General features: G+C 46.5%; 1 protein-coding gene across 5 annotated transcripts; it reads left to right on the top strand.

The window, feature by feature from the left end:
- The first annotated feature begins 6,012 nt into the window (after nt 1-6,012).
- LOC127318429 (ethylene receptor 2) lies at nt 6,013-14,084 on the top strand. Of its 5 annotated transcripts, none has more exons than XR_011748162.1 (6): nt 6,013-6,446; nt 8,141-10,035; nt 10,810-11,540; nt 12,835-13,100; nt 13,294-13,379; nt 13,757-14,084. XR_011748162.1 is itself a non-coding variant. In XM_051348914.1 (3 exons), the coding sequence occupies exons 2-3, from the start codon at nt 8,260-8,262 to the stop codon at nt 11,335-11,337; spliced, it is 2,304 nt and encodes a 767-aa protein (XP_051204874.1). In that variant the 5' UTR covers nt 6,013-6,446; nt 8,141-8,259; the 3' UTR covers nt 11,338-11,721. The 5 variants fall into 5 exon arrangements, 1 of the variants encoding a protein (XP_051204874.1); XR_007861853.1 differs by having other exon boundaries at nt 12,835-13,198; XR_007861852.1 differs by lacking the exon at nt 12,835-13,100.
- The last annotated feature ends 10,743 nt before the right edge of the window (nt 14,085-24,827 follow it).

Raw genomic sequence — 24,827 nt, 5'->3', positions numbered from 1 at the left:
AGGTTGTGTTGGCGTTGCACCTCGGTAGCAAAGTCAATGAATATTTGTTGAGTCTCATCTTTCGTCTTGAGAAAGTAGACCCAAGTGTATCTTGAGTAATCATCAACTATCACCAAGCAATGTTTCTTTGCACCAAGACTTGCATGAGTAACGGGACCAAAGAGATCCACATGAAGGAGCTCCAAGATCCTCTTGGAAGAGATGATAGTCTTGCTTGGATGCGGAGAGTCATGCATTTTGCCTTCAACACAAGCCCTACAAACACGATCTTTGGCAAAAGACACATTTTCCATTAGTCCCACAATATGGTTCCCCTTGTGAAGACTTTGCAAAGTTCTCATGTTGACATGGGCTAGGCGGCGATGCCACAACCAACCCACGTCCGCCTTTCCGAATAGGCACATCGCACTTGTCGTGGTGGTCCCCGAAAAGTCCACCACATACAAGTTGTGTTCGCGATACCCAACGAATGCGACTTTTAGAGTCTTGCTCCACAAGAGGACCACAATATCTTTATCAATAAAGACGGCGAAACCCATCTTGCCAAGGGCGGAAACGGAAAGCAAATTGTAACCAAGGGTTTTGACAAGCATGACATCCACAAGAGTAATGTTGTGTGCAACCACAACCTTGCCAAAACCCAATACCTCGGATGTAGAATTATCGCCAAAGGAGACGGTGATATTATTTATGTTGGGCCTCAACTCCTTGACGAGGTTCTTGCCGCCGGTCATATGACTTGTACATCCACTATCAAGTACCCATTTTGAACCTCGTGACATAGTCCTACATGAGATCAATTCTTGGATTTAGGTACCCATTTTTCAATGGGTCCTCTTTTGTTAGCAACAAGGGTCTTTGGAACCCAAATAGACCAAGCAACATAACCATCATATGGACCAACATATTTAGCATAAACATCACCATAATAATCTTTAAAGAGAACATAGTGAGGGTTATCTATTCCCGCACCATCATCATTAATGGTGTTGCCCTTTCGGGGTTCACCATTAGCTTTCTCATGTGCGGGCTTGGTCTTTTTCTTGTTTGCCTTTTTAGCCTTGGTATTAAAACCAAGTCCCTCCTTCCCATTGTTTGACCTTTGCTTACTCAAAAGATCATCCAAGGAAAGTTTACTTTGGGGAGAGGAGGTCCTAGCAAGTTCATCTTTCAACCTAGCATTTTCCTCAATTATATTTGCATGATCACATGAAGGAGTAGAGGTACTAGGTATGTCATATGAAGCAAGCCTAATTTGAAGTTGCTCATAAGACTCGGAGAGGAGAGAGTATTCACTCTTCAAGGCTTTGTGAGCCTTGTCTAGTTCATCTAGATCCTTCACAAGTTTCTCATGATCAACACCAAATTTGGCCTTTTCCTTTATAAGCACTTTAGTCTTAGCTCTAGCAAGATCTCTAGCTTTAGTGAACTTGTTAATTTTATCTTGAGGCTCTTCAAGAGTTTCTAGCCTCTCCTCAAGAGAAGCTATAGTTTCTTGACTTTCCTCAAGAGCATTTTTAAGGGCATGGATTTCAAGAGAGTCTTCTCTCTCTATTTGACCCTTTTTCTCAAGCATATCACTTTGTTGAGCTATACGAACCATGAGGCTTGAAACATGCTTCTTAGTGTTACCTTGTAGGTTACTAATGAACTCATCAAACTCTAGCATCTCTTGTTTCACTTTTAGACTAGCGGGGTCAACCCCTAGATCATTAGCAATGTTAGGCATAGAGGGGTTAGGAGATGATACCTCGGAAGATTTAGCCATAAGGCAACTTTCTTCCTCCACATGAATGACCTCATTGGGGGATTCACTTGGTGATGAAGAGTTAGTGGAGAGGGAGGCAAGAGCGACCAATCCATTAGAGGTTGCATCTTCTTCATCATCAACATCATCATCTCCGGAGGTATACTCTTCTTGAGTTGATAGCACAATAGGTGTGTCCAAGGAGGACCTTGCCATGAAGCAATGTGCATTCTTGATATGAGGGTTCTCATTGGGAGATTCAAAGAGAGATGAAGAGGGTATGTTGGTGGTGACGATGGCGGCCAATTCCTTTGAGCTTTCTTCATCTTCATCACCACTAGAACTTTCAACTTCATCGGATGAATATTCTTCCCTTGTTACTAGCACAACTCTTGAGGGCCTCTTGCCCTTCTTGGTCTTGTTGTTGTAGAACTTCTTGTTGAGGGGCTTTGAATATTTGCCCTTTGAGTCTTTGCTCTTGTCCTTGGGAATGAGCCTCCCATTATGAAGCTCTCTATTCTCATAGGGGCATTCGGCAATGAAGTGGCGCTTGTCATCACAATTGTAGCATGATCTTGTCTTTGGACCAAAGCTAGTGAACCCACTTTTGTTGTTCCTCTTGATGTTGTCTTCCTTGGACTTGGAGGGATCAACCCAAAAGGATTTTGCATGGAAGGCCATGTGATCATGGTAGTGGCATTGCAAATCTTCCGGATAGGACATACTCCAAGATGCCCTATAAGATTCTTGAGGAATCACTTCTTCAACGGAGTTGACCACCAAGGCAAGGTTGGAACCTTTTGCCATCCCAAGAGCACGATTGCGAGAATCATGAGAGGTTTCCTCAAGCACCTTGAGAGCTTACATCTCGTGCACGACTTGTTGAGAGGTGAGAGAGGAGTAGCATTCCCTTCCCACAAGAGTCTTGACATCAGTGGGTACAAATGGCATCATGCATTCAATGTACTTCTCCTTGATCCAAGAGTCATTGATGTGGGTGGCACCAATAAGCCGGAAGGCATCGGCAACGGTGAGAAGTCTTCCATACATGTCTTCATGATCTTCATCCGGTAGCCTCATGAACCCTTCGGCTTTATTCTTAAGAGCATTATACTTGTTCCTCCTTGTGCTCTCACTTCCAATGCAACTAGCGGTCAAACCATCCCAAGCTTCCTTGGCGGTGGTGTAGTTCCGGACACGATGCAATTCCTTTGTCCACACACTAGTTTGAATCATGTGCAAGGCGGTGTTGTTGAGTTGACTATCAACCGCTTCTCTTCTAGTCAACTTGTCGGGGTTGTATGGCTTGAAGCCCTCCAAGATGATTCTCCATAATTCATTGGAGGCACTACAAACATGAGAGCGGAACTCAAATTGCCAAGTATCGAAATTATCAATAGAAAACTTAGGTGGGTCGCCCCGAATGTTCAAATGGGGATGGGGAACCGGTATATCGGGTGATTGGAAAGGTGGAGGTACTCGATTGTAGCTCTCACTCCCACTAGTTCCCTTAGGAGATGCAATGGGAGATTTGATAGTGTTTAAGTTATCACCTTCCACGGGTTTGGTAGATGAGGGTAAGTTCGAAGCCTCTCCCTCATCTAACGCACCCGTGTCTTTTACCTCTACACTAGGAGCCTTGGGAAGGGCCGGAGCCAAAAGCTCGGCAATCATCTTTTTCATGCTTTCCATTTGGGCTTCCATGGAGGACTTCAACGAATTGAAGTCTTCCACGGAGACCGTCTTGGCGGCCCCTTCCGAGGACTCCTCGTCCGGCATACTCTTAGGCGGTTAAGCCCGAAATAAGAGCCGAGGCTCTGATACCAATTGAAAGGATCGTATGCCGCACCTAGAGGGGGGGGGGGTGAATAGGTGCTAACCAATTTTTAGTTCTTTTTCAATTTAGGCTTGACACAAAAGGTAAATTCTCTAGATATGCAACTAAGTGAATTTACCTATATGACAAGGCTAACAACTAAGCAAGATATATCTAAGAAATATAGAGATAGAATAGGATAGAGGTAACCGAGAGTGGAGCACGCGATGACACGGAGATGATTCCCGTAGTTCCCTTCCTTTGCAAGAAGGTACGTCTACGTTTGGAGGAGTGTGGTTGCTACGAAAGCCAAACCAACAGCCACGAAGGCTTCACTCAGATCTCCGGTGAGCAACGCCACGAAGGCCTAGCCCACTTCCACTAAGGGATTTCCTCGAGGCGGAAACCGGGCCTTTACAAGGTTCTTGGGGCACACATCCACAACCAAATTGGAGGCTCCCAAATCTGTTACAACACAACAATCAACAACAATACATCAACACAAATCAACTAGGGAACCAAATAGGAACACTAGCATGAGATCCCTCAAACAAGAGAGGGGGAAATGAAGAACGCTTCGGTGAGGATGTAGATCGGTGTCTTCTCCTTCGAATCTCCAAAGATCAAGAGATTTGGTTGGGGGAGGAAGGAGATCTTGCAAATCTTGAGTTTCTTGAGGTGGCTCTAATGGAGGTGGCTTGGCAGATTTCTTGTGTAATGATTGAGCAAGCAACCAAGGTAGAAGAAGGGGGGTATTTATACCCCCTCTAAAAAATGAGCCGTTGCAGCTTCCGGGGGGCCGGATATTCCGGCCTAAGTAAGGGCCGGATAATCCGCCCCCCCCGGATAATCCGCCCCCCCCCCCCCGGATAATCCGGCCTACGGGACAAAACAGTGACTTTATCCGGCCAAATGTCTGGTCCTATGCCAGAGAAGCTTTTCTTCCAGTCCTTAGCCAAAATCGGGGGGGCCGGATATTTCCAAAATATCCGGCCCGGATATTCCGGCCCTGGTACAATACCGGGACAATATCCGGGCAAATGTCCGGCCCCCATACTGCGGAGCTTTTCCCTCGAAGACTTAGCCAAAATCAGGGGGCCGGATATTTCAACAATATCCGGCCCGGATTATCCGGCCTGGCCATCTTTTGCTGTTAACTTTTGACAGACCGACCAAATCCAACACACATAAATATGAATCTATGTAAACCCTGTACCACTTAAACAAACATTAGTGTATCACATATATTGACATCAAACACACAAAACATAATGTGAGAGATGTTCTTTCAACCTGATTAGCGATGGTTAGTATGGTTGACAATGTTTTAGCGCTAAAGACGAAAGAAACACACACCATTAGATTTATTAGCTAACAATCAAGATTTTCTGGATCACCCCACTCTGAATCTTTTAATATTGGTATAGAAATATTGCTATTTCTCTATAAAGTTAGTCAAATTTCAAAAATTCAACTTTGATAAAACTTAACGGTACACTTATTCGTTGATTTTTTCCCCACAAAACCCCCAAATTTATATAAATGGACGCCACACCCGAAAGTGTAAAACCAGGTACATAATCTTACATTGTTCGAAAACTGGACTAAACACCCCACAAATCAAATTAACTAAATAGAGTAATGTTGTTGTGATCCTTGCCGTCTCAGAGTTTTACCGGTGCGCACCTCGCTATGTGGGCCAGCGTAGTACTTTGTAGGGACGGCTTCTACCGCTCGCCAGAGAATAGGTCCATGTGGGCCTTGGAGCCGTCCATTGACTGTGGACGGTTGTCGGTCACTACCGGAGGAACATTTAATTGTTTTCTACACGTGGTATTGTTTATGTGGCAATAGAAGTTTCAAAGAAAAACCGGTCAATGCCATGTTCCACGATAAAAGAGAAGAAAAACTCCCCATCACGCGATGTTTGACCACTCGCCGCGCTGCCGCTCCCCCATGTCGTCAAGTAATCAAGAAATACCGCCGAGCACCCTTGGCCAAATGAAATCTTGTCCACGTCGTGCCGTTGAACGACCTCAGCGAGCGTCTAGTCCTTGGCTTGGCGGTGGTATGTGCCGAAGATAAGAAACAAGTGCCTAACGGAGAACGAGTCGAGTAACATGTTGTCCGAGAGGCCTTCACTGGGATCGGCGACCAAAAGATGGCACCCGGTAAAATTGCTGAACATGCACCGTCAAAACTTATTCCACTAGCTGTCCGGGTATATCTAGATATTTTTTAGAAAAGTTTAGAACTTTTAAATTGAGTTTTCTTTTCTTCGAAAAAAAAAAAAAACGTGCTCAATGTCGGGCAGTGCCCTGCAGTCGCTCGAATGACCCGTTTCAGATAGAAATGCAGAAGGGCCGCAAAAGAAAAAAGATGGAAAATCAGAAGACCCTATGAAAGTTCCACTGTTGTGAAACCAGGATTTCGGCAGCGGTTTTGTGGGAATCCCGGCGGGCGGCTCAAGGGGTGAGCTGAACCTAGCCAATTGCTCTGCTCTGCTCCTCCGCAAAACGTCTCTCATCTCCCACCTTCCTCCTCACCTCGCACCTCTCCTGCTGCTGCTGCTCCTGTAGCTCACCAACCAGAGGACGGCCCCACCCCCGGCGGCCGCCTCTGAGCTTTCCTCCCCCGGCCGGCGGGAAAGGAGGAGAGGAAAAGAACCCCTTTTCACTATCTTCTCGCCTGTACGGATCAGCGCGGCTCGTAATGCCGGCCGGCGGCTCCGATTGGATCCACGACCACTGTGCAAGCGCACGACGCGGCGGCGGCGGCGCTCGTGTCGTAGAGGCTGGATTCGCCTCTCATAGCGTGGCCCTGTGAGACCTCCTCCTCCCTATGGTCGCCGGTGTTGGACACTACTGGTAGGAGACGGCACAGGTGAGACTAATTCCTCGCTCTACTGGTTTGCAGTAGGGTTCTTGTTCTTGGTTTGCTAGATTTCGGGGGCTTCTTGATATCCAACTGTACGCTGGATCGATTTTGGTGAAAAGATATCATCTACCCTCGGGGGTAGGGGATTTGTACCTGTGAACCCAGATCTTGAGTACGACAGGAAATTGTATGGTTCTAGTATAGTCGTTGTAAATGCAAAGCTAAATAAACTACTCCCTCCGTCCAGAGTAGGATGTCGCAGATTTGTCTAAATTTGGATGTATCTAGACGTGATTTAGTGTATAGGCACATCCAAATTTAGAAAAAACTGCGACACCCTTTTAGGACCAAGGAAGTACCACTTGTGCGTTAAACATATTTAATCATCTTTAATTTGTGAGTGAATGACTATACCAATCCCAAAACACAATGCAACGCCCATATATGTCGTTTCTATATGATGTTAAATCACTGCATAGAACTGAAGTTTTATGCCGCGAGCTAGCCGACAGTCTTTATGTGATGTTTGATTAATGCGATGCTACAAAAAACTATAGGGTGTGCTACAAACGATAATTAGGGTCCACTTAAGCAATGGAAGATGATGTTTAAATTATCTTTCAAATGGGTTAGCAAAATAAATTTTCTTATTGTATTGGCATTAATAAAAAGCATTTTCATCATTAACTGGATCACGCTGCTCTCCTGCCATCGAGGTTGCTAGAGAGAGAGCGAGAGAGAGTTTCAACACAAATATTGTCACTTATGAACTAATAGTAAGAGCTTTCATGTTACTTTGTACAGATCTTTCCTCCTCTGGTCTACTACCCTGTTACGAAATGCATAACGTTCTCCCTCTGATTCGAAATATGATACCAACAGTTATGATGATCTTATTTACGCATCATATTGACGATTGACGATGGTTTCCTATGATTTTTTTTTGGCATATTGCTCCTTTTTTTTTTCTGCAGCAGTGTCTTTTAATTAGAATCATCTACCATTTGTCAACTGATTAGTTGCAACTATGATGATGCATTGGCCACTTGTTAAGATATATCGATTGTGGACTACAAATAATTAAAAATCAGGTCCATTCGATTGGTGGCTTGATGTTTTACCTTTTTCCTGAGAGTTGGTGATTCTTTTTTGAACACCGGGCACACCATCGATGGTCTGTTGTCTCCCACAGAAATGATAATTTAGTTTGTGAAATACCCATGGCATTAGACATGTGGTTTTAGTTAGTAATATAGATGCTCACTGAAGTACACCAATAAATCAGTTATGGTTTCTAGCCTAGCACATTTTCCATGCCATGTTCTACGCAGTTCCCTCGGGACATTTATGTCTTCACATGTAGGTCCGAGTCATACACAATGCATCTGTCAACTTTTTTGGAGTTAGCCAGATTTTTTTCCAAGTTGGTATTTCACATGGACTCCACCAATGCAAATCCAGGCAAACTGAATTGTATGATTACACACGGATGACTCTTGATCTCTCTTCAAACTCATGACGTAACGCTCCTGGTCTCTGGTAAAATCCTAGCCATAATTGTAGATCTAACGGTTAGAGTAATTGTGATGATGTGGATTAATGTAGGGTCTCAAACAGAACCCTGCATTGTGCTTTTAATATATATAATAATATAATAATAGATTGCAACAATACTAACTGTCTGTAACATCTGACTGCAGGCAAGGCAAATCGATGTGTTCAGTGAGGAATCAAGTACCGTGTTGCTGTAGAAATCGCCATAAACAAGCAACTCCAGTGCTCAGTGTGGAATCTGGATGAATGAACCCTGGTAAAGCCGATGGTGGGAGCAGTGCAGCCGAGGATGCCCTTCCTATGGGTCCTCCTATTCCTCTTGTCACTGCTGCCACAGCTGTCTGCGGCGGCGGCTGCCGATTTCAGCCACTGCGGAGGCTGCGATGACAGCGATGGCAGCAGCCTCTGGAACACGGAGAACATACTGCAGTGCCAGAAGGTGAGTGACTTCCTCATCGCCACGGCCTACTTCTCCATCCCGCTGGAGCTGCTCTACTTCACCACCTGCTCCGACCTCTTCCCGCTCAAGTGGATCCTGCTGCAGTTCGGCGCCTTCATCGTTCTCTGTGGCCTCACGCACCTTGTCTCCGTCTTCACCTACGGGCCACATTCTTTCCAAGTCGTCCTTGCACTCACCGTTGGCAAGTTCCTCACCGCTCTTGTCTCTTTCGCAACGGCCATCACGCTGCTGACCCTGATCCCGCAGCTGCTGAGGGTGAAGGTGAGGGAGAACTTTTTGAGGGTCAAGGCGCGGGAGTTGGACCAGGAGGTGGGCAAGATGAAGAGGCGGGAAGAGACGGGCTGGCATGTGAGGATGCTCACACAGGAGATCCGCAGGTCGCTTGACAGGCACACCGTCCTGCACACCACCATGGTCGAGCTTGCCAAGACACTGGAGCTGCAGAACTGTGCTGTGTGGATGCCCAATGAGGGCAGGACCGAGATGATCTTGACGCATCATCTGAGAGAGAGGGAGATCACTGCATCGCACAGCGGTTCCATTCCTATTGGTGATCCGGATGTGGTTGAAATCAAGGCGACGAGGGGTGCAAAAGTTCTTGGGGAGGAGTCGGCACTTGGGATCGCGAGCAGGTGCAGTCCTGCTGAAGCAGGGGCTGCTGTTGCCGCGATACGGATGCCAATGTTAAGGGTGTCGAATTTCAAAGGAGGCACTCCAGAAATGATGGAGACAAGCTATGCTATCCTAGTTCTGGTTTTACCTGAAGATGGGGGTTCCGTTGGGTGGGGCGAGCAGGAATTGGAGATTGTTGAAGTGATCGCCGATCAAGTGGCCGTTGCGCTGTCGCATGCCGCAGTACTGGAGGAGTCTCAGCTGATGCGGGAGAAGCTTGCTCAGCAGCATAGAGACTTACTGCAGGCAAAGCATGAAGCGGTGATGGCAACAGAAGCTAGGAATTCCTTTCAGAGTGCCATGTATGACGGGATGCGTAGACCGATGCACTCGGTCCTTGGGCTCGTCTCGATGATGCAGCAGGAGAGTATGAATCCCGAGCAAAGGCTTGTGATGGATGCCATTGTCAAGACGACTAGTGTCGCCTCAACATTGATGAATGATGTCATGCAGACATCGACGATGGATCGTGAGCATCTATCTTTGGTGAGGAGGCCATTCAGCCTGCATTCCTTGATCAAGGAAGCAGTCAGTGTCGTAAGATGTCTTTCCGGTTCCAAGGGAGTTGATTTCGAATTTCAAGTGGAGAACTCTCTTCCCGAAAGGGTCGTTGGTGATGAGAAGAGGGTTTTCCATATTGTCTTGCACATGGTAGGCACTCTACTACACCAGTGTGGTGCAGGCTGCCTTTCTTTATATGTGAACAGTTATAATGAGATGGAAGAAAGGCATAATCCTGATTGGATGCTGCGAAGAGCAAACTTGTCTGCTGGCTATGTATGCGTGAAGTTTGAGATTAGAATCAGAAAATACAAAGACAGCCTTTTAGGCTTATTGTCCAGTCAAGAGCCGAATGCTAACAGTTCGGAGATGGGCCTTAGCTTCAACATGTGCAAGAAGATTGTGCAGGTATTTAGAGAAACTCCTCATCATTTTTTTCGTTGGTAGGAAGCAAACTTGATTGACACCATTCTGTACAGTACTCATGGGTCTTGCTTATCTCCTACTACTGACAATAGTGGATTATATTGGGACATGGTGTTTTGGCTCATGGGTCTAGATGCACCTATTAGGAAAATTATATTTTAAATTCACTTCAAAATGTCAAAAAATTCTGGCCGTACATCCAGACATTCTATGTTCACTCACAAAATTTGGCGGAGAAAAGACATTTTGTGTGTTCTATGTAAAAAGACAAAAAAAATGTTTCATGAAAACCTATTTTGAAGCACAAAAGTTAGTTTTTTAGACATGCCAGTCATTTCTTCCCGAAATTTTGTGTGCGAACATAGAATGTCTATATGTACCCCCAGATTTTTTTTCCAGAATTTTTGAACATTTTAAAATATGATTTTTATGCAATGAGTGCATGTACACCTATGAGCCAAAGTGAATATCCGGTTACACTGCATGTTTATTCTAGATTGTATTGGTAGAGAATTACTTATTGATCCTCATGTGTTTCGTAAGTTTCTGGATTCATGTCCACCGCTTACTGTATGAGACATGGAAACATTATTAGATGTTGGATAATATGATTGCTATGAAACGTGTTGTGACCTGCAGTTATCTTCTTTCATACAGTTATTAACCATTCAAGCTAGCATGTATAGTTACAGTTCTGTTGTTTGATGTGTATAAATATTTCAATTTGCTGATGTGAGCATTTTTGTTCTGCTGCAGATGATGAATGGTAATATTTGGTCAGTATCAGATCCAGAAGGCCTCAGAGAAACTGTCATGCTCGCTCTCCAGTTCCAGGTGCAACATGTGACTCCCATCTCTGGTGCATCCTCAGACCTCTACCGATCGTCAGCAATTCCCAATTTCAATGGACTCCATGTCCTTCTTGTGGACGGAGATGACACCAACCGAGCTGTCACCCACAAGCTCCTGGAGAAGCTCGGTTGTCGAGTCTTTTCGGTCAGTTCAGGCATCCAATGCATGACCTCCTTCGCTGGCGGCGAGTCATCATTCCAGTTGCTGATCCTCGACCTCACAATGCACACGATGGACGGGTTTGAGGTAGCCCTCGCAATCCGGAAGTTTAGGAGCAACAGCTGGCCGCCGTTGATTGTTGCCCTCGCAGCGAGCGCTGATGACAATGTCCGGGACCGATGCCAGCGATCAGGAATAAACGGTCTGCTCCAGAAACCAGTCACGCTAGCGGCTCTGGGAGACGAACTGTATAGAGTCCTTCAGCACAACTGAAAGGGCCTGAGGGTTCTCAATCTCAATAGATTGTTGTAGCTCGGTTGATAGTCATATTATTATGCCAGTTTTGGTGCCATACAAATCACAAAAAACATGTGCACAAAAGGAAATGAATGTACAGGAAGATGAAGAAAAGCCTGCCTTTTTGCTGCTTGGTTCTTTTGGTGAAAGAAGGTGGGAGATTTTGAAGAGATCAAAAGGTTAGATTTTTTAGGCCTATTCATTTGTAAACGCTCTCTTAGATTATTCATCATTTATGATGTAAATCATTCAAGGCAGTATGCGCATGATAGTTCAGGTTCATGAACTAGCACTCTAGAGTAGATATGGATGGGTGAATTCATTGAATGCAAAAAGTAGGCACTATTCTATTGATGCTGACTTCCTATCTTGTTGAAAGAATGAACTACAAAATCACAAATAGGCAGACTGTAGTGTTGATGCTGACTTCTTCAGTTTCTATCTTCTAGAAAGGAAGATAAAGAAAGTGCACTATGAATAAGTCTTAGATTTCAGTATTATGCACTGTAAGAACACCTGTCAACTCTCCAGAGCTGTCATCAGTAACCAAAGGTGAACATCCTGTAGCTAGGCATCATGGCCAAATATCCAAATTTGGTGCTGGTTCATCCATGCAATTGCGAGTGGTTGCTAGAATTAGTTCCCAGTTCAGGTTTCACTATAGGATCCAAAGCAACATTCTGCTATTGTAAACTCGCAGTAATATTGTTCTTTTTCAAGGGACTACAGTGGGAGAAAACCAAGGTGATACTGTATACGACAAGTTCCTCGTTTCAATTTACACATGCATGAAATTTCTCAGTTCCTTTCTTGGTGTTGACATTTTAACCTCCTTGCCATTAAATACCATGGCATTTGACCATAAAATAAACCCAGCATGTAAATCCAAAGAATCGTGCCGTCATGGATTGGCATCCTCTGGCCTCAAGAGTTCCATGCACATGGACTGGAGACAATGGTTCATCATTTTCTTTCTTTTCTTTTATTATGGTTAGAGAACACTACTGATTGGACAAAGATGCTTAGGTGAAGGTTTTGGCAAATTGGACACGCTAAACAGGATAGAAAAACCACCTACTTGCAGTTTACATGACCTTCTTTACCCAATAAAGTGTGAGACTGACTTTATGTACATGCATAGTAAAAGGGAAATCCTCCCTTGCATCCAAGTGACCGTATGCTGGTGTGCTTGTTGTATAATTATTTTGTTTGTTTGGAACTTTCGTAGTCTGTATTGGGGTCCAGACCTGACCAGAGATGCTAAGGCAACTGGACAGTTGAAATAAATAGCAGTAGTTCTAACATGCGGTTTATCAGTGGAGGTTTATGCGACGTGGCCAAACAAACTATTCTCATGGTCCTTGGCATTATCGCCGCAGTGAAGGAAGGATGTCCTTGTGTTACTATGCCTAGTTCCAATTGGTTCAACATAAATAGTAGTAGTGGTAACAGTTTATTGATTTTGCATCGCAGTTCTTCTTGATAGCGAATTTCAATGTGTTGGTAGCTGCCACTATCAATCAATTGATGGCTGTGCTGCGGCAGACACGGCATGCGATCTCCTTTGCAGCCTATTGTGTTTCTCAGGGCATGTCAGCGCCTGCTTCTGGTTCAGAATAAACTCCCGTGTCAGCAGTGAAGTGTCTGCATCACCTGTTAAAAGAGATGGAATGTCTGCGAAAGAAAAGAGTTACTAGGAAATGGGGTTTGGACCGAAGTACAACGCAGTTCAGTGCCTTGTGAGTTATAGTGTTTTTTGGGCTGGTCAGATCGTTTTGCAACCATGACTAAGTACAGTGGATGATACCTTTGTGACTCCACATTTCTTGTAGAAATGGTTGGATTTGAGATCTGAACTTGATCAACTATATATAGTTATGAGCAATTCTCCTGCACGTGAAATTTGTCAACCGTTACTTTTAATGCATCCAGGGGCTCAAAATGGATGGTGCCTCTTGGTACTTGCATGCCCAATGACGAGCTGTCAACTAGAGGTACCAACCCGCGAGGATAACCAGGTAATTTTACCACATCTCCATCAGATTAATTAATTTGTACTGTGATAAGTTTATTGTTTCTTGTTTCTCTTAACAATTTCCTGCAGGATGAGCATTGTAAGCATGTTGTTTACTTTTTATTTTCATTCCCATTATGGTATGAAAAGTATCGTTTGTCAGGTGTGTCTGATGAGATCATGCACACACACACGGCACCATGTCATTTCCATTGGGATCCATAGTTCTTTTAGTTGCTAGCTTTTATCGATATTTTTTAGAGCCTAGCTGCATAGTGAGAGCTTGTATTATCTCGTTGTTGCGCATCTAAACACCTCTCACTATCCTTGTTCTGAACTTCTGATCCTGCATTTAATCATTGTGTGTTGATGGTATTACAGGCAAGTTACCGGCTCTGCCTCTCATCATCCTGGTGCATGACACCTCCCGCTACACCTCTGGCATGTCCTCGGGTAACCACGGCTGCCAATCTTCCGCCGCTCGCCGCACCCACTGGTCGACTGGTCGTAGATCTCCTGAGTGGATTCATCAATAACCAAATATGGTGCTGATTTATCCGTGCAAATGCAAGTGACTTCTAGAATATTTTTGACTTCTAGCTCCATCGTAGGATTCAAAGCAACATGGCTGTTTCTGCCAAAGGTAAAACCGCAGCACTTTGTACTCGTTGGTGGACAATCTGCAAGACACACGACAAGTTGCTCCTTTTTTTTAATTATGTGCATGGAATTTCTTAGTTCCATCATTGGTATTGACATTTTGACCTCCTTGACATGTATTCCATGGCACACTCTTGACTAACTCGGGGTGTCATAGGCTGCCGTCCTTTTCAGCCCGTAGAGTTCGATGCACCTAGACTGGAGACAAATGGTTAATCATTTTCCTCTTTGTAATAATTGTTGTTAGAGAATATTACTACTACTTAGACAAAGATGCTTAGAGCATCCCCCAAAGGGCGTCCGGTAGAAGTGCTGGATTGGTAGATTGGGGCTGCTGCTGTAAGGTGCCGTGTTTGGGGACGCCAGTTTCCAGCCATGTCCCCCAAAAGCGGTTGTTGTTTTTGTTTTGCAATTTCTAGTATTTGAACAGACAGCCGTAGTCCATAGAATCCGCAAACTGAGCCCAGTACTGGTAATCTTGTGATCAAGAGTCATCCAAGTTAGGGTCTTGGCATCATCGGTTCCAATTTACATGGTGGCAAAGAACTAAGCAATGATGTCCACATCAAAAGCATGGGAGAAGTTCATCAAACGGATTAAGCCAAACTCTTCACAAATGGCCTTCGCTTCACCAAAGTACTCTGCATCCATGGGAGAGATATTGATAGAGTGCATTGGGGCAAAGCGAAATGCCTCAGATGCATAGCAATCTTTGAAGATTCTCCTTTGGGTGGAGTTCTAAAAGTGAGTGTTGTCAACCCGCGGATTTCTTGGTGACAAATAGGGGTTCTTGTTCCACAAGTTGACATACTCCACCTCGGGCCACTTATCCATTGGCTTAGTGGCAAGCTTCGCAACACGTGACTTCTGAGCCACTTCTTTGGCCTCCACGGAACAACTGCCTGGTGGTCTTCTTTGAGGTCATGACTTCTTCCTCATCACCTTGATGCCCACGAGGATGGTGCCTCTTAGGAGCCCGAGAACCACCTGCACCTGTGAGTGAATAAGAGTGAGGGAAAATTGGGAAGTTGCACAGGATGGAGAGCAAAGCCGGGAGGAACTAGGTGGATGGGCAGAAGTGACAAGCCAGGAGCTGGGAGCGGTAGTACAACTCAGCTCCAGGAGCGGTAGTACCGCCACAGAGGGCGGTAGTACCGCTCGCCAACAGGAGCAAGACAAATTCAACAAAATCTGGAGCACATGTGCCACATCCACTAGATTCAACCGAGCTAATTCGACTCTAAAGTAGTTCTACCATGACATCCAACACATTGCCGAACAAAAATGCTCAAAAACATTTTGAGGCGCCATTAGAGAGAGATGAGGGCAAAGTACCAGAGGACATGGTGGAGGAGAGGTTGGGGAAGAGGTTCCTGGCCTCGGGGGCTACTTCCATCGGGAGCGCTGGTTGCGCACCCGACGAAATAAAATTCAATATAGCAAGGCAATATAGAAGGAGCATCAAGATCCTATTCAACAAAAGATAGCAGCCCGAAAAATGGGTCATTACATCAGCCGAACAAGTCACTAGACAACATATTCCCGGAGCGCATCCGCCGCGGTAAAAACTCCGAATGCCATGACTCGTAAAAAGGTCACGAAGGTAAGACCCCAGGATCCGTCCTGTGTGACGTGACATCGCACCTGAATGCGCTCTGCCACTTTATCCACATCAACAGATGTGAAGAAAAATCCCGGCGGACGCGCTGTGGACTCGATAATTTTGCTGGAATTCAGTTTCGGTAAGTCCTAAAGCGGCACGTTCTGAATTACGCCAGTATCCCGAATTCGTGTCCGGGAACGCGAGTTTGAAGTAGGTTTATCTGGATTTGCCATTAGAGCAATTAACTGGTACCTGATCCGTCAGATGAACCAGCCGCATTTACCAATATCCCTGTACAATATATTTGACGAAGAAAATATAGTGTCTCTTTGGTCTCGAAGAATTTGAAAAAGAGAAAAAGCACGGAAATTTCATTCGATTATGTAAATACATAAAGGTTTGTAGACTCAACTCGACTCTGCCTACTCCCATCGGAAGCACATGGATTTCATTAAGTCCTCCAACAGGAGTCGATAAAAAGTGGGGTTGCGCACAGAAATATAGTCAAGTTCTTCAACGAGTAGTACAACTTGAGTCTATGCCCAAGTGCAAGCATTTGCCCATAGACTCGGGGGGCTACTCCCATCGGGAGCGCTGCCGCGCACCCGATAGAAAAATAATTTCGAGAATTGTCGATATCATCTACGCTACACATGATCTACGATATTGACCTGATGCATTTTCCGGATCAATGGCCTCGCCTTGTATTTCTTCGACTTCGGAGATGATTATGCTTGGAGTCTCTACGCAAGTCTTCAACATCCCTAGACACTCGGGGGCTACTGACATGGGTATACCCTTCGGGTACCCATTATTAGTATACATGGCTCGGCTCGACCCAGTATGGAGAAGGCCCAAACAAGGCAACCTGAAGAAGTAGTCGACTAGGACTCTTGTAAAATCCTAGGCTGGTTGCATATATAAAGCCAGCCAGGGCACCCGATAGAGGGGAGAACGGATAGACAACATAGCTCCGCTACGGCGGCATCCTGTAAACATACTTATGATCATATACTAGATTGCTAGCATCACGTAGGGATCCTCCACCGAGGGGACCCGAAGCTGGGTATCTCGTGTGCCCAATCTCGCTCCCGGAATCTCCATCGTCGCTCTCTCCCGAAACCCAAGTCTACAATATGTAGCCATTGGCGAGGTGATCCCTCGTCACCTAGGGATTATACTTTCACTAGTGGACACTCTCAACAATGATACCATAATTGAATACATAGATATTATCACTTCACTATGCTACTCTGAACCACTCCCCTGTTTGATAATAAACACAAATTCACTATGTAGGGCTGCATAAGCATTACTTAAAGTTTGCATTCCCAATCTATGGACACCCCACGCTATCACTTTGAGCATACAAAGATGGTACTAACTAGACACCATAATTCATGAGTATTTCTGTAAATTAAGCTTCAGAAACAAACACGGTGTGCACACTGTCACCTTCACACCACGGGACAAGGTGTCCCCGGAGATCACGTAATAAAACCACTTGAGTAGCACAATAGTTGAAGAATAACATCTCCTTATTCAACTAGATTACAAAGCTCATGATCATATAAAGATCTTACATGGAGAGATAGATAGACCACATAGCTACCGGTAAAGCCCTCAGCCTCGAGGGAGAACTACTCACTCCTCATCATGGGAGTCAGCAACAACGATGAAGATGGCGGTGGAGTCGATGGAGATGGCTCCGGGGGCAATTCCCCGTCCCGGCAGGGTGCCGGAACAGAGACTTCTATCCCCCGAAACTTGTCTGGACGATGGCGGCGGCGATGGAACTTTTCGTGGACGGAGGCTGGTGTATTTAGGGTTCTCGCGTCGGGAGGCTTCTTATAGGAGAAAGGGCGAGGTTGGTGGAGGACAGGGGCCCCAGACCACCCCTAGGCGCGGCCAGGGTCCGGGCCGTGCCTAGGCCTGGTCTAGCCACCCTGTGGCACCTCCTCGTCTCTCCTCTGGTGACATAGGCATCCCAGATGGGCCTGCCAAAGATGGCACCCGGGGTTTACTGAAAGCCCATCACCTGAAGTTTATGAAGCCCGGATGACGTGGGCATTACCCTTCGGGTAACCGACATTGCCCTATCCTGTATTGTGTAGTTGGAGGCCCATGAAGGCACTTGGACGGCGCACCAGAAGATTCCTTGATGAGCAAGACAAAGAAGTGGTCGAACAAGGAAAGATTAGATTTAAAGCTACTGTAAACCTAGTCGTACTCGGTTAGACCTCTTGAGACCTGACCTCCTATATAAAGGCCAGGAGAGGGGCTGCCGAGGGACACAATCAATCTTAGCAGCCTTAGCCACCAAAAGCTTAGAGCTAGGTCATCATAGCACTTAGCCATCTCGACGAGATCTCAGCCGAACTATTCGGCATCCCATTGTAACCCAATATCTTCATAATCAAGAACAGACAGGCAGGACGTAAGGGTTTTACCTCATCGAGGGCCCCGAACCTGGGTAAATCGCTCTCCCCGCTTGTATGTGAACCGATGTCTCGTGTCAGCTTGCAGGATTCCATCAACCCTAAGCCCCTATCGGAGGGCATTGCCGAGGAGCACCCTCGACAATTGACGCCGTCTGTGGGAAACCTGTCGGCACAAGATCGGTCATCGGCAGATCCAGTCATGTCATCGGCAACTTCATCGACACCGTCATCGCCAAACCTGGGAAGCCCGATTCGATTCGGCTCCTATGAATTCACCCCGCACAGGGATTCCTCCCGCTCAACCTTCTCAGATCTACAAGGAAACATGGAGATGACCTTCGGCAGCGTCCACTACAACGTCAACGCGGAAGGAATCCTTCGGCTGCTGGAATCGCCCACTTCCGGATCGACGAGTCCAAGCGCGTCATCATCACTCGACCTTTCAGCTGGTTTGACAGGCTCAACGAGTTCACCCGCGCCCTCGACTCCTCGTTCAGCGTCTTCCATGTCGGTAGGATCCGACAATCCCACATCTTCGGAGTTAACCTCGTACTATTGCTTGAATTGCGACACCAGGCATGGACTGGGATCAAGCGACACACCGTTCATCTGCAACGCCCACTACTCATCGGGAGAGGACAGTGTCGACAGCGTCGTCCAAGGAACCACCCGGAGAACGGCGCGTCACCAGGTTTATGTCGCCAATAACACGGGAAACACAAGGCACAGAGGAGACGGAGACCACACTCCTCGCTCCAGTAGACGAGCAAGTTTCAAAAACAGTGCCAGCAACCACAACAGCGACTACACCATCGCGGACGAGGAGTGGGCAGCAGCCAAGGCAGCCGTACTTAACAACACTCCGCTCCCCGCAGGAACCTCGGTTGGAACCCTTAACGCCTATCGCTCTATACTAGAGAAAAACCGGGAATACCTATCGAAAGAACAAGCCACCCTCGAGAGACGCCTATCTGCGGCAGACCGATCCAGCGAACGACGAAGAGGCTCGCAAGGAAGCGCCTCTCGAAATACTCAAGGGGCAGGCAAGCACCGATCAAGACTATCCAGGCTTTCTCGGAAGATGATGCTAGAGAAATAACGTCGAACCTGACTAAGTCCTTTATGACCACGGACACCGCGGGCATGCCACGGCCGAAAACCGTCGCAGGAGCAACAGCCAACCTCGCTGCATACCTTATCAACTAGCGCCCTGAAGGATCCACGGCTCAAGCCCACCGAGGTGCCCTAGAAAGTCTCGCGATATTGGGAGATAATCTAGTTCCGCGAAAGGAAAAAACCGCGTTGCAGGTTAGTGGTTCAAAGCATCATGCGAGAGATGCTCGGGATGAAATCACCTAGAGCAGGATCGACAAAGCAAGGCGACGACGCGCCGCTAGGGAGGAGGATGACAGTGATTCTTCGGATGAGAATCAGGAGAACGACGACGAGCTCAGGGGAGCCGATTGTTTAAGCTACAAAATCCGCGAGGCGATGCCACCCAAAAAGTTCAAACCCACCCCTACTGACGCTGCCAAATATGATGGGCAGCAGGAGCCGAGATCTTGGATAGACGACTATCTGCAGACTGTGATTCTGCATAAGGGGAACCAGATAGCAGCAATGCAGTGCTTGCAGCTTTACCTAAAGGATTCAGCGCGAGCCTGGCTAAGGGGACTGCCGAAGGGTTCCATCAAATCATGGGACGACCTAGTAGATGCATTCGTTGCCAATTTTCAAGCAACGTACAAGAGACCTGTCGGGATTGAAGAGTTACGGCATTGCCAGCAAAAGCAGAAGGAATCAATGCGCTCTTACATCGGGAGATTCACCGAACTCCTAAACGCTGCCGAAGATGTATCCGTCGACAGAGCAATCGACGCCTTCAGCGATGGCGTCCGACGTGAAAGCTACATAGAAGAACTCGGACGCAAAAAGCCAAAAACCATAACCAAATTAATAGAAATCGCCAATAGCTTGGCTGATGGCGAGGACAACGTGCGAAGACCGCGACAGCGCAGTGACGACGAAGACGATGACCAGCCGAAGCACGACTCGGGTGGTCGAAGGAAGAACCGCAGCTATGACGTCAACAACCTGGTAGCCGCAGGGTACTCCGATCGGCAGGATGATCGATACGACGATAGAAGAGACGATCGACAGGACGGCAATCAGAACAACTCTGGGAATCGTGGCAATTATAAACCACGGCAGCAGAGGACTCCCGAACTGCCCTACGCTGAGCAGATCAACGCTCCCTGTTACTTGCACTCGTATGTCGATTCCAAGGACGGCAAAACGAAGTCAAGCCACTTGCTCAGGGACTGTCGGCAGTTCATTGACATGCACAAACTCATCCAGCAGGCAGGCCAGCAACCGCCACCACCACCACCACCACCTCCACCGCAGCATCAAGTCCAGCAGGCTCAACCTCATCAACCCAACGAGGCGTTTCCACCACCACGTGGGCAGATGAGCATGATCCATAGGACAGGTGTCTCGAGAAGAGAAATGAAGAAGCTCACCCGAGAGATTAACCTGGCAGAAAGTATCATGGCGAACATCCCCGAGTATGTCGAGTGGTCCTCTCAGAACATTACGTTCAGTCGAGCAGATCACCCGATGACCATACCAAAACCAGGACACGCTGCCTTAGTAGTCGAGGCACAAATCGGGGGGTTCAAGATGAGCAAAGTCTTCATGGATGGTGGAAGCGGGCTAAATCTGATATTCGTCGACACAATCAAAAGTATGGGGATCACCATGAGGATGCTGGAAGAAACAAACACTTGCTTCCATGGGATTCTTCCAACTTCACCGGGGTACTCTCTTGGTAAAGTTTACCTGAACGTCGTCTTCGGCAAAGCCGACAATTTCAGGAAGGAAAAGATTGAGTTTGAAGTAGTGAACTGGGAGTCACAGTATCACGCTATACTCGGAAGACCAGCTTATGCCAAGTTCATGGCTGTGCCGCACTACGCATACCTCAAGCTGAAAATGCCTGGGAACAACGGGACAAACATCACAGTCTATGGAAGTTTTTCACGCTCGGACAATTGTGATCGCGACTTTCAGAGGATTGCTGCGAAGTTCGGGTTACAACAAGAAATTGTCAACCCTCCGCCCAAGCTATCGATATGCGAAATCAAGGAAGAAAAACATGTCAGGGAAACCAAGAAGAAGCCAGCCGACCCTGTTCTAGAAGCTTCGGCAGCAAAAGCTTCGGCAGAAAAAGCTTCAGCAGTTGACGGCACAGAAGACATAGGAAACGGCAAGACACTGGCAACCATTGTCCAGGCCCCTGGCGAAATCAACAACGCTGCGGCAACCACTAACGTGGTGAAAAAGCCAGAAGATGAGAAGAACCCCTTCCTTGCTTAAGCAGTTCACTAGCGTTTAATTTTTTCCCTTTACTTTAAACAGGGCCTTCCTTTTTTCGCCCTCTAGTCTCGTGCTTACCTTATTAATGAGAACTCAAGTTTCGATCCGTTGTTAAGCATTGCAGTAATTCAAAGCATCTATGGCCGCATCACCGTGAACCTTGCTTACAAGCGACGGTGCAACGTAGTACGCGGCAGAAGATCGTGCTTCAAAGGAAAAGCCTCTACGAGTGCTAAAAGATGCAAAGTAAACAAGGACATTAATCCTTCCCTCTGCTATAGATGCCTCTACGAGTGCCGTAAAAAGCAAGAGTTTGGAAATACAAACACAACCCACGTTCGATATTTTACTTATGGAAATATCAAAGAACAACGGGCTCATCGGCAGAATCATTGCACCCGAAATATTCGGGAGTGACTGTCGAAACATACATCGGTTGAAAGCAAAGTTGCGCATACAACAGGTTTAGCAAAACCTGCAACACGAGCTGATCACTCAAATGATTTGCTGACCAACGAGTACACATACATCTAAACGAGCAATTAAGATTTGCTCCCTCAAAATTTGCCAACGGCATCAACATGGTAAAAGTACATATACATGTATCTACCGAATAAAAAGTTTCGGCTAAACAATCCTAACACTTGGATGAAGTAGCCAAAATAACCTATTTACAAAACAACCTTAACCCCTGAAATCACCCTTGCGGAGTTTCTCTTTCTTCAGGTACCTTCGAATCCTCCTCAAGCTTGTCGACAATTATATTGGCGGGCAGCAATACCTTCGGATACAGAGTCTCCAAGTCACCAACCGCGTTGGCGATAGCGAGCAGATTTGCTGAGGGGTAACGTGCAAGGACAAGGGCAAGTGTAAACCTGGCTCCTGCGAAAACCTGAGCTCGCACCAAATCTCGAATCTTCTTGGCATTTCCAAACTCAGACATCAGAGTCAACAACGTAGGGGGGACCGCATTCAAAGGGAACATAGTCCTCCAAGTTACCCTCAGGGCTTTGTTGCACTTGTCGAAGAAATGGTGGTCTTGTTGGACCCGATCCTGAAATTGTGCGACAGCAGAAGCCTTCGAGTGTTCCCGCCAGAAAATTTCTTCGGCTGATGACATCTGGGTCAATACGTGCACACGCTCGTGAATCCGCTTGTTCTCTTCCGCACGGTTCAAAGCTATGACTGGCAACGGAATCAATAGAGGATCAAACAACGCATTGTTGGCAAAAGAATGCAAGGACCAAGAAACTTACAGTTCAAACTCTCGGTGGCTTTATGCAGCTCAGTAAGAGCGTACCGCTCTACTTCGGCTGCAATCTCGCTCTTCTTGTTGACAATAGCAGCTAAGGCATAAGTGCTGCGTAGATCATTTTCCATCCGAGCGATCCGATCCTTCATACGTTGGATTCGGTCACCTTCAGGAAGAGCACTCGAAGAGTCGTCGACAAATGTGGGCACTGGGAAAACCTGCAAGAATCAGCGTTAAAAGGGATGACGGATCGGGTCAATTCGAGCATCCGAAGTAACTCCCATCGGGAGAAGTGCAAGTAAAAATATCATAACAAAAGTATACTAGCAACATTGCTAGCACGGAGTTTATTACAAACATAAGTTTTGCAACAGAACATTGTTCCACATCAGCTCGAAGAAAAGTTTGTTACAAAAATCAAAGGGCTTGGGTCTGAGTCGATAAACTAGGGCTAGCCGATATCTTCCTTGACGAAACCAGTTCAAGGAGCTGGCGAGCACACTTAAGGGCTGACGTTTTGAAGACGCTTAAATCAATAAGCTGCCCATCTTTCTCTTTCGGCAGCTCCTTAGTCATTTCTTCAATGTCGGCCTTAAAGCCATGACCCATCATAAGTTGGAAGGCAAGGAGGGCACCATAGGTACGCGAAGTACGTTTGAATACCTCGATAACCTCCTTGGTGTCAACCGCGAAGGCATCGATCAATTGCCCCAGAGTTTTGTCTTGTTTGATCTTGGGGAAGATCATCGAGTGCATCCGCGCCATGGCACCTTTCCCCTTTTCAAGAAGCTCCCGCGTAAGCTGGTGGGAGGCGAGAGTCATCGATACACCATTTGCAGGAGAGTTACTTGGAATTTTATCCAAGGCATTGACGGGGATGTTGGCGGCTTCTGCAAAAGAATAGAATGGAAAAGATCGTTGACAAAAGATCGAATTCATAAAGTACAATAATCGACAGAGAAGTATAAAAGAGATTACCAAGCAAAGCCAAGGAAGACTGACGAAGGAGTTCATCCTTTTCAGCTGCCCAAGCCTCGGCAGCCAGCCTAGACGCTTCCTCTTCTTTCAGCTTTTTCTTCGGCCTGTCCAGTTCCTCCTTCAGGGAGTCAACTTCTTGGCGAGCTTCGGCAGCTATTTTGACCGCGCCGTCCAACTTCGAAGAAGAAGATTCAACTTCCTTCTGCAGTCGAACCTTGTCTGCCTCCAGAGAAGTGAATTGGGAGGCGAAGGCCTCCAAAGAAGAAATAACACCCCGCAGGTCCTTAAGGAAAAAGGATGTTTTACAAAGAATCATTGGACAAGGCACACTCCAAGAAATCCGCGTTGTAATCAAAAAGGACTTACAGAAGGAGGAGTCGTGGCGGCAGCAGTTGGAGGAACATCTTTCCCCTTGGAAAGGGAGGAAGCAGTCGATGCCTGAGCCGTGGGGGCTGCCTTAGGAGCTGAAGCTTCGGAAGACGCAACGTCCGGTGGAGCAGCGCCAGACTTGGCTTTCTTAGACGGAGGATCAGTGAAACCTTCGTCGCTGAAAAAAGGAAATGATTGACAGAAGTTATGAAAAGAATGCGAGAAATAAGGGGACAAAATATGGCATCAGGGAAGAAGGTGCTTACATATCGAAGAGATCGTCTTCATCGGCAAAGCCGCCGGTTGATCTCTTCATGGGTGAAGCCCTGGTCTCCTCCACAGCTGCATTAACAAAGGCATCACGATCAGCGTCATCATCACGCACTGATCCCTCTGTGTCGCAAGCATCATCGGTTGAGGGAGGAAGATCGGTGTGAACGGTTTCAGAATCTATCAGATCATCATGTTTGCTCTCTGGGCCTGTGTGCTCGATAATGTGAAAATCAACAGGTACCGAGGAGCCTCTTCCCTCAGAAGTATCATTTGGCGAATCATGCAAGTTTCCAGAGACTATGGGGATCTGTCGAAGAGAAAAACAAATAAGAATAATAGTAATTATGTCGACTAAGTGGAAACAACATATGAAAAGGGAAGTTACCTCCGGCGGTGGATGATCGGCATCAAGGGGAGTATAAGAAGATATCAATGGGATCGAGTCTTCCTGACTGAACAAAGTAAGGCGACGGACTTCATCAAGCAGCTCCTTTTTCG

Source organism: Lolium perenne, chromosome 7 (genome assembly GCF_019359855.2).
Source record: "Lolium perenne isolate Kyuss_39 chromosome 7, Kyuss_2.0, whole genome shotgun sequence".
NCBI classification, from domain to species: domain Eukaryota; kingdom Viridiplantae; phylum Streptophyta; class Magnoliopsida; order Poales; family Poaceae; genus Lolium; species Lolium perenne.
The sequence above is the reverse complement of the archived record's forward strand: the minus strand, read 5'-3'. Positions and strand labels throughout refer to the sequence as shown.

Excerpts from the sequence above, each read along its gene's own strand:
- LOC127318429 (XM_051348914.1), top strand. The coding sequence starts at position 8,260 with ATGGTGGGAGCAGTGCAGCCGAGGATGCCCTTCCTATGGGTCCTCCTA. Across the intron at positions 10,036-10,809 it reads TGTGCAAGAAGATTGTGCAG|ATGATGAATGGTAATATTTG; the intron begins GTATTTAGAGAA and ends GTTCTGCTGCAG.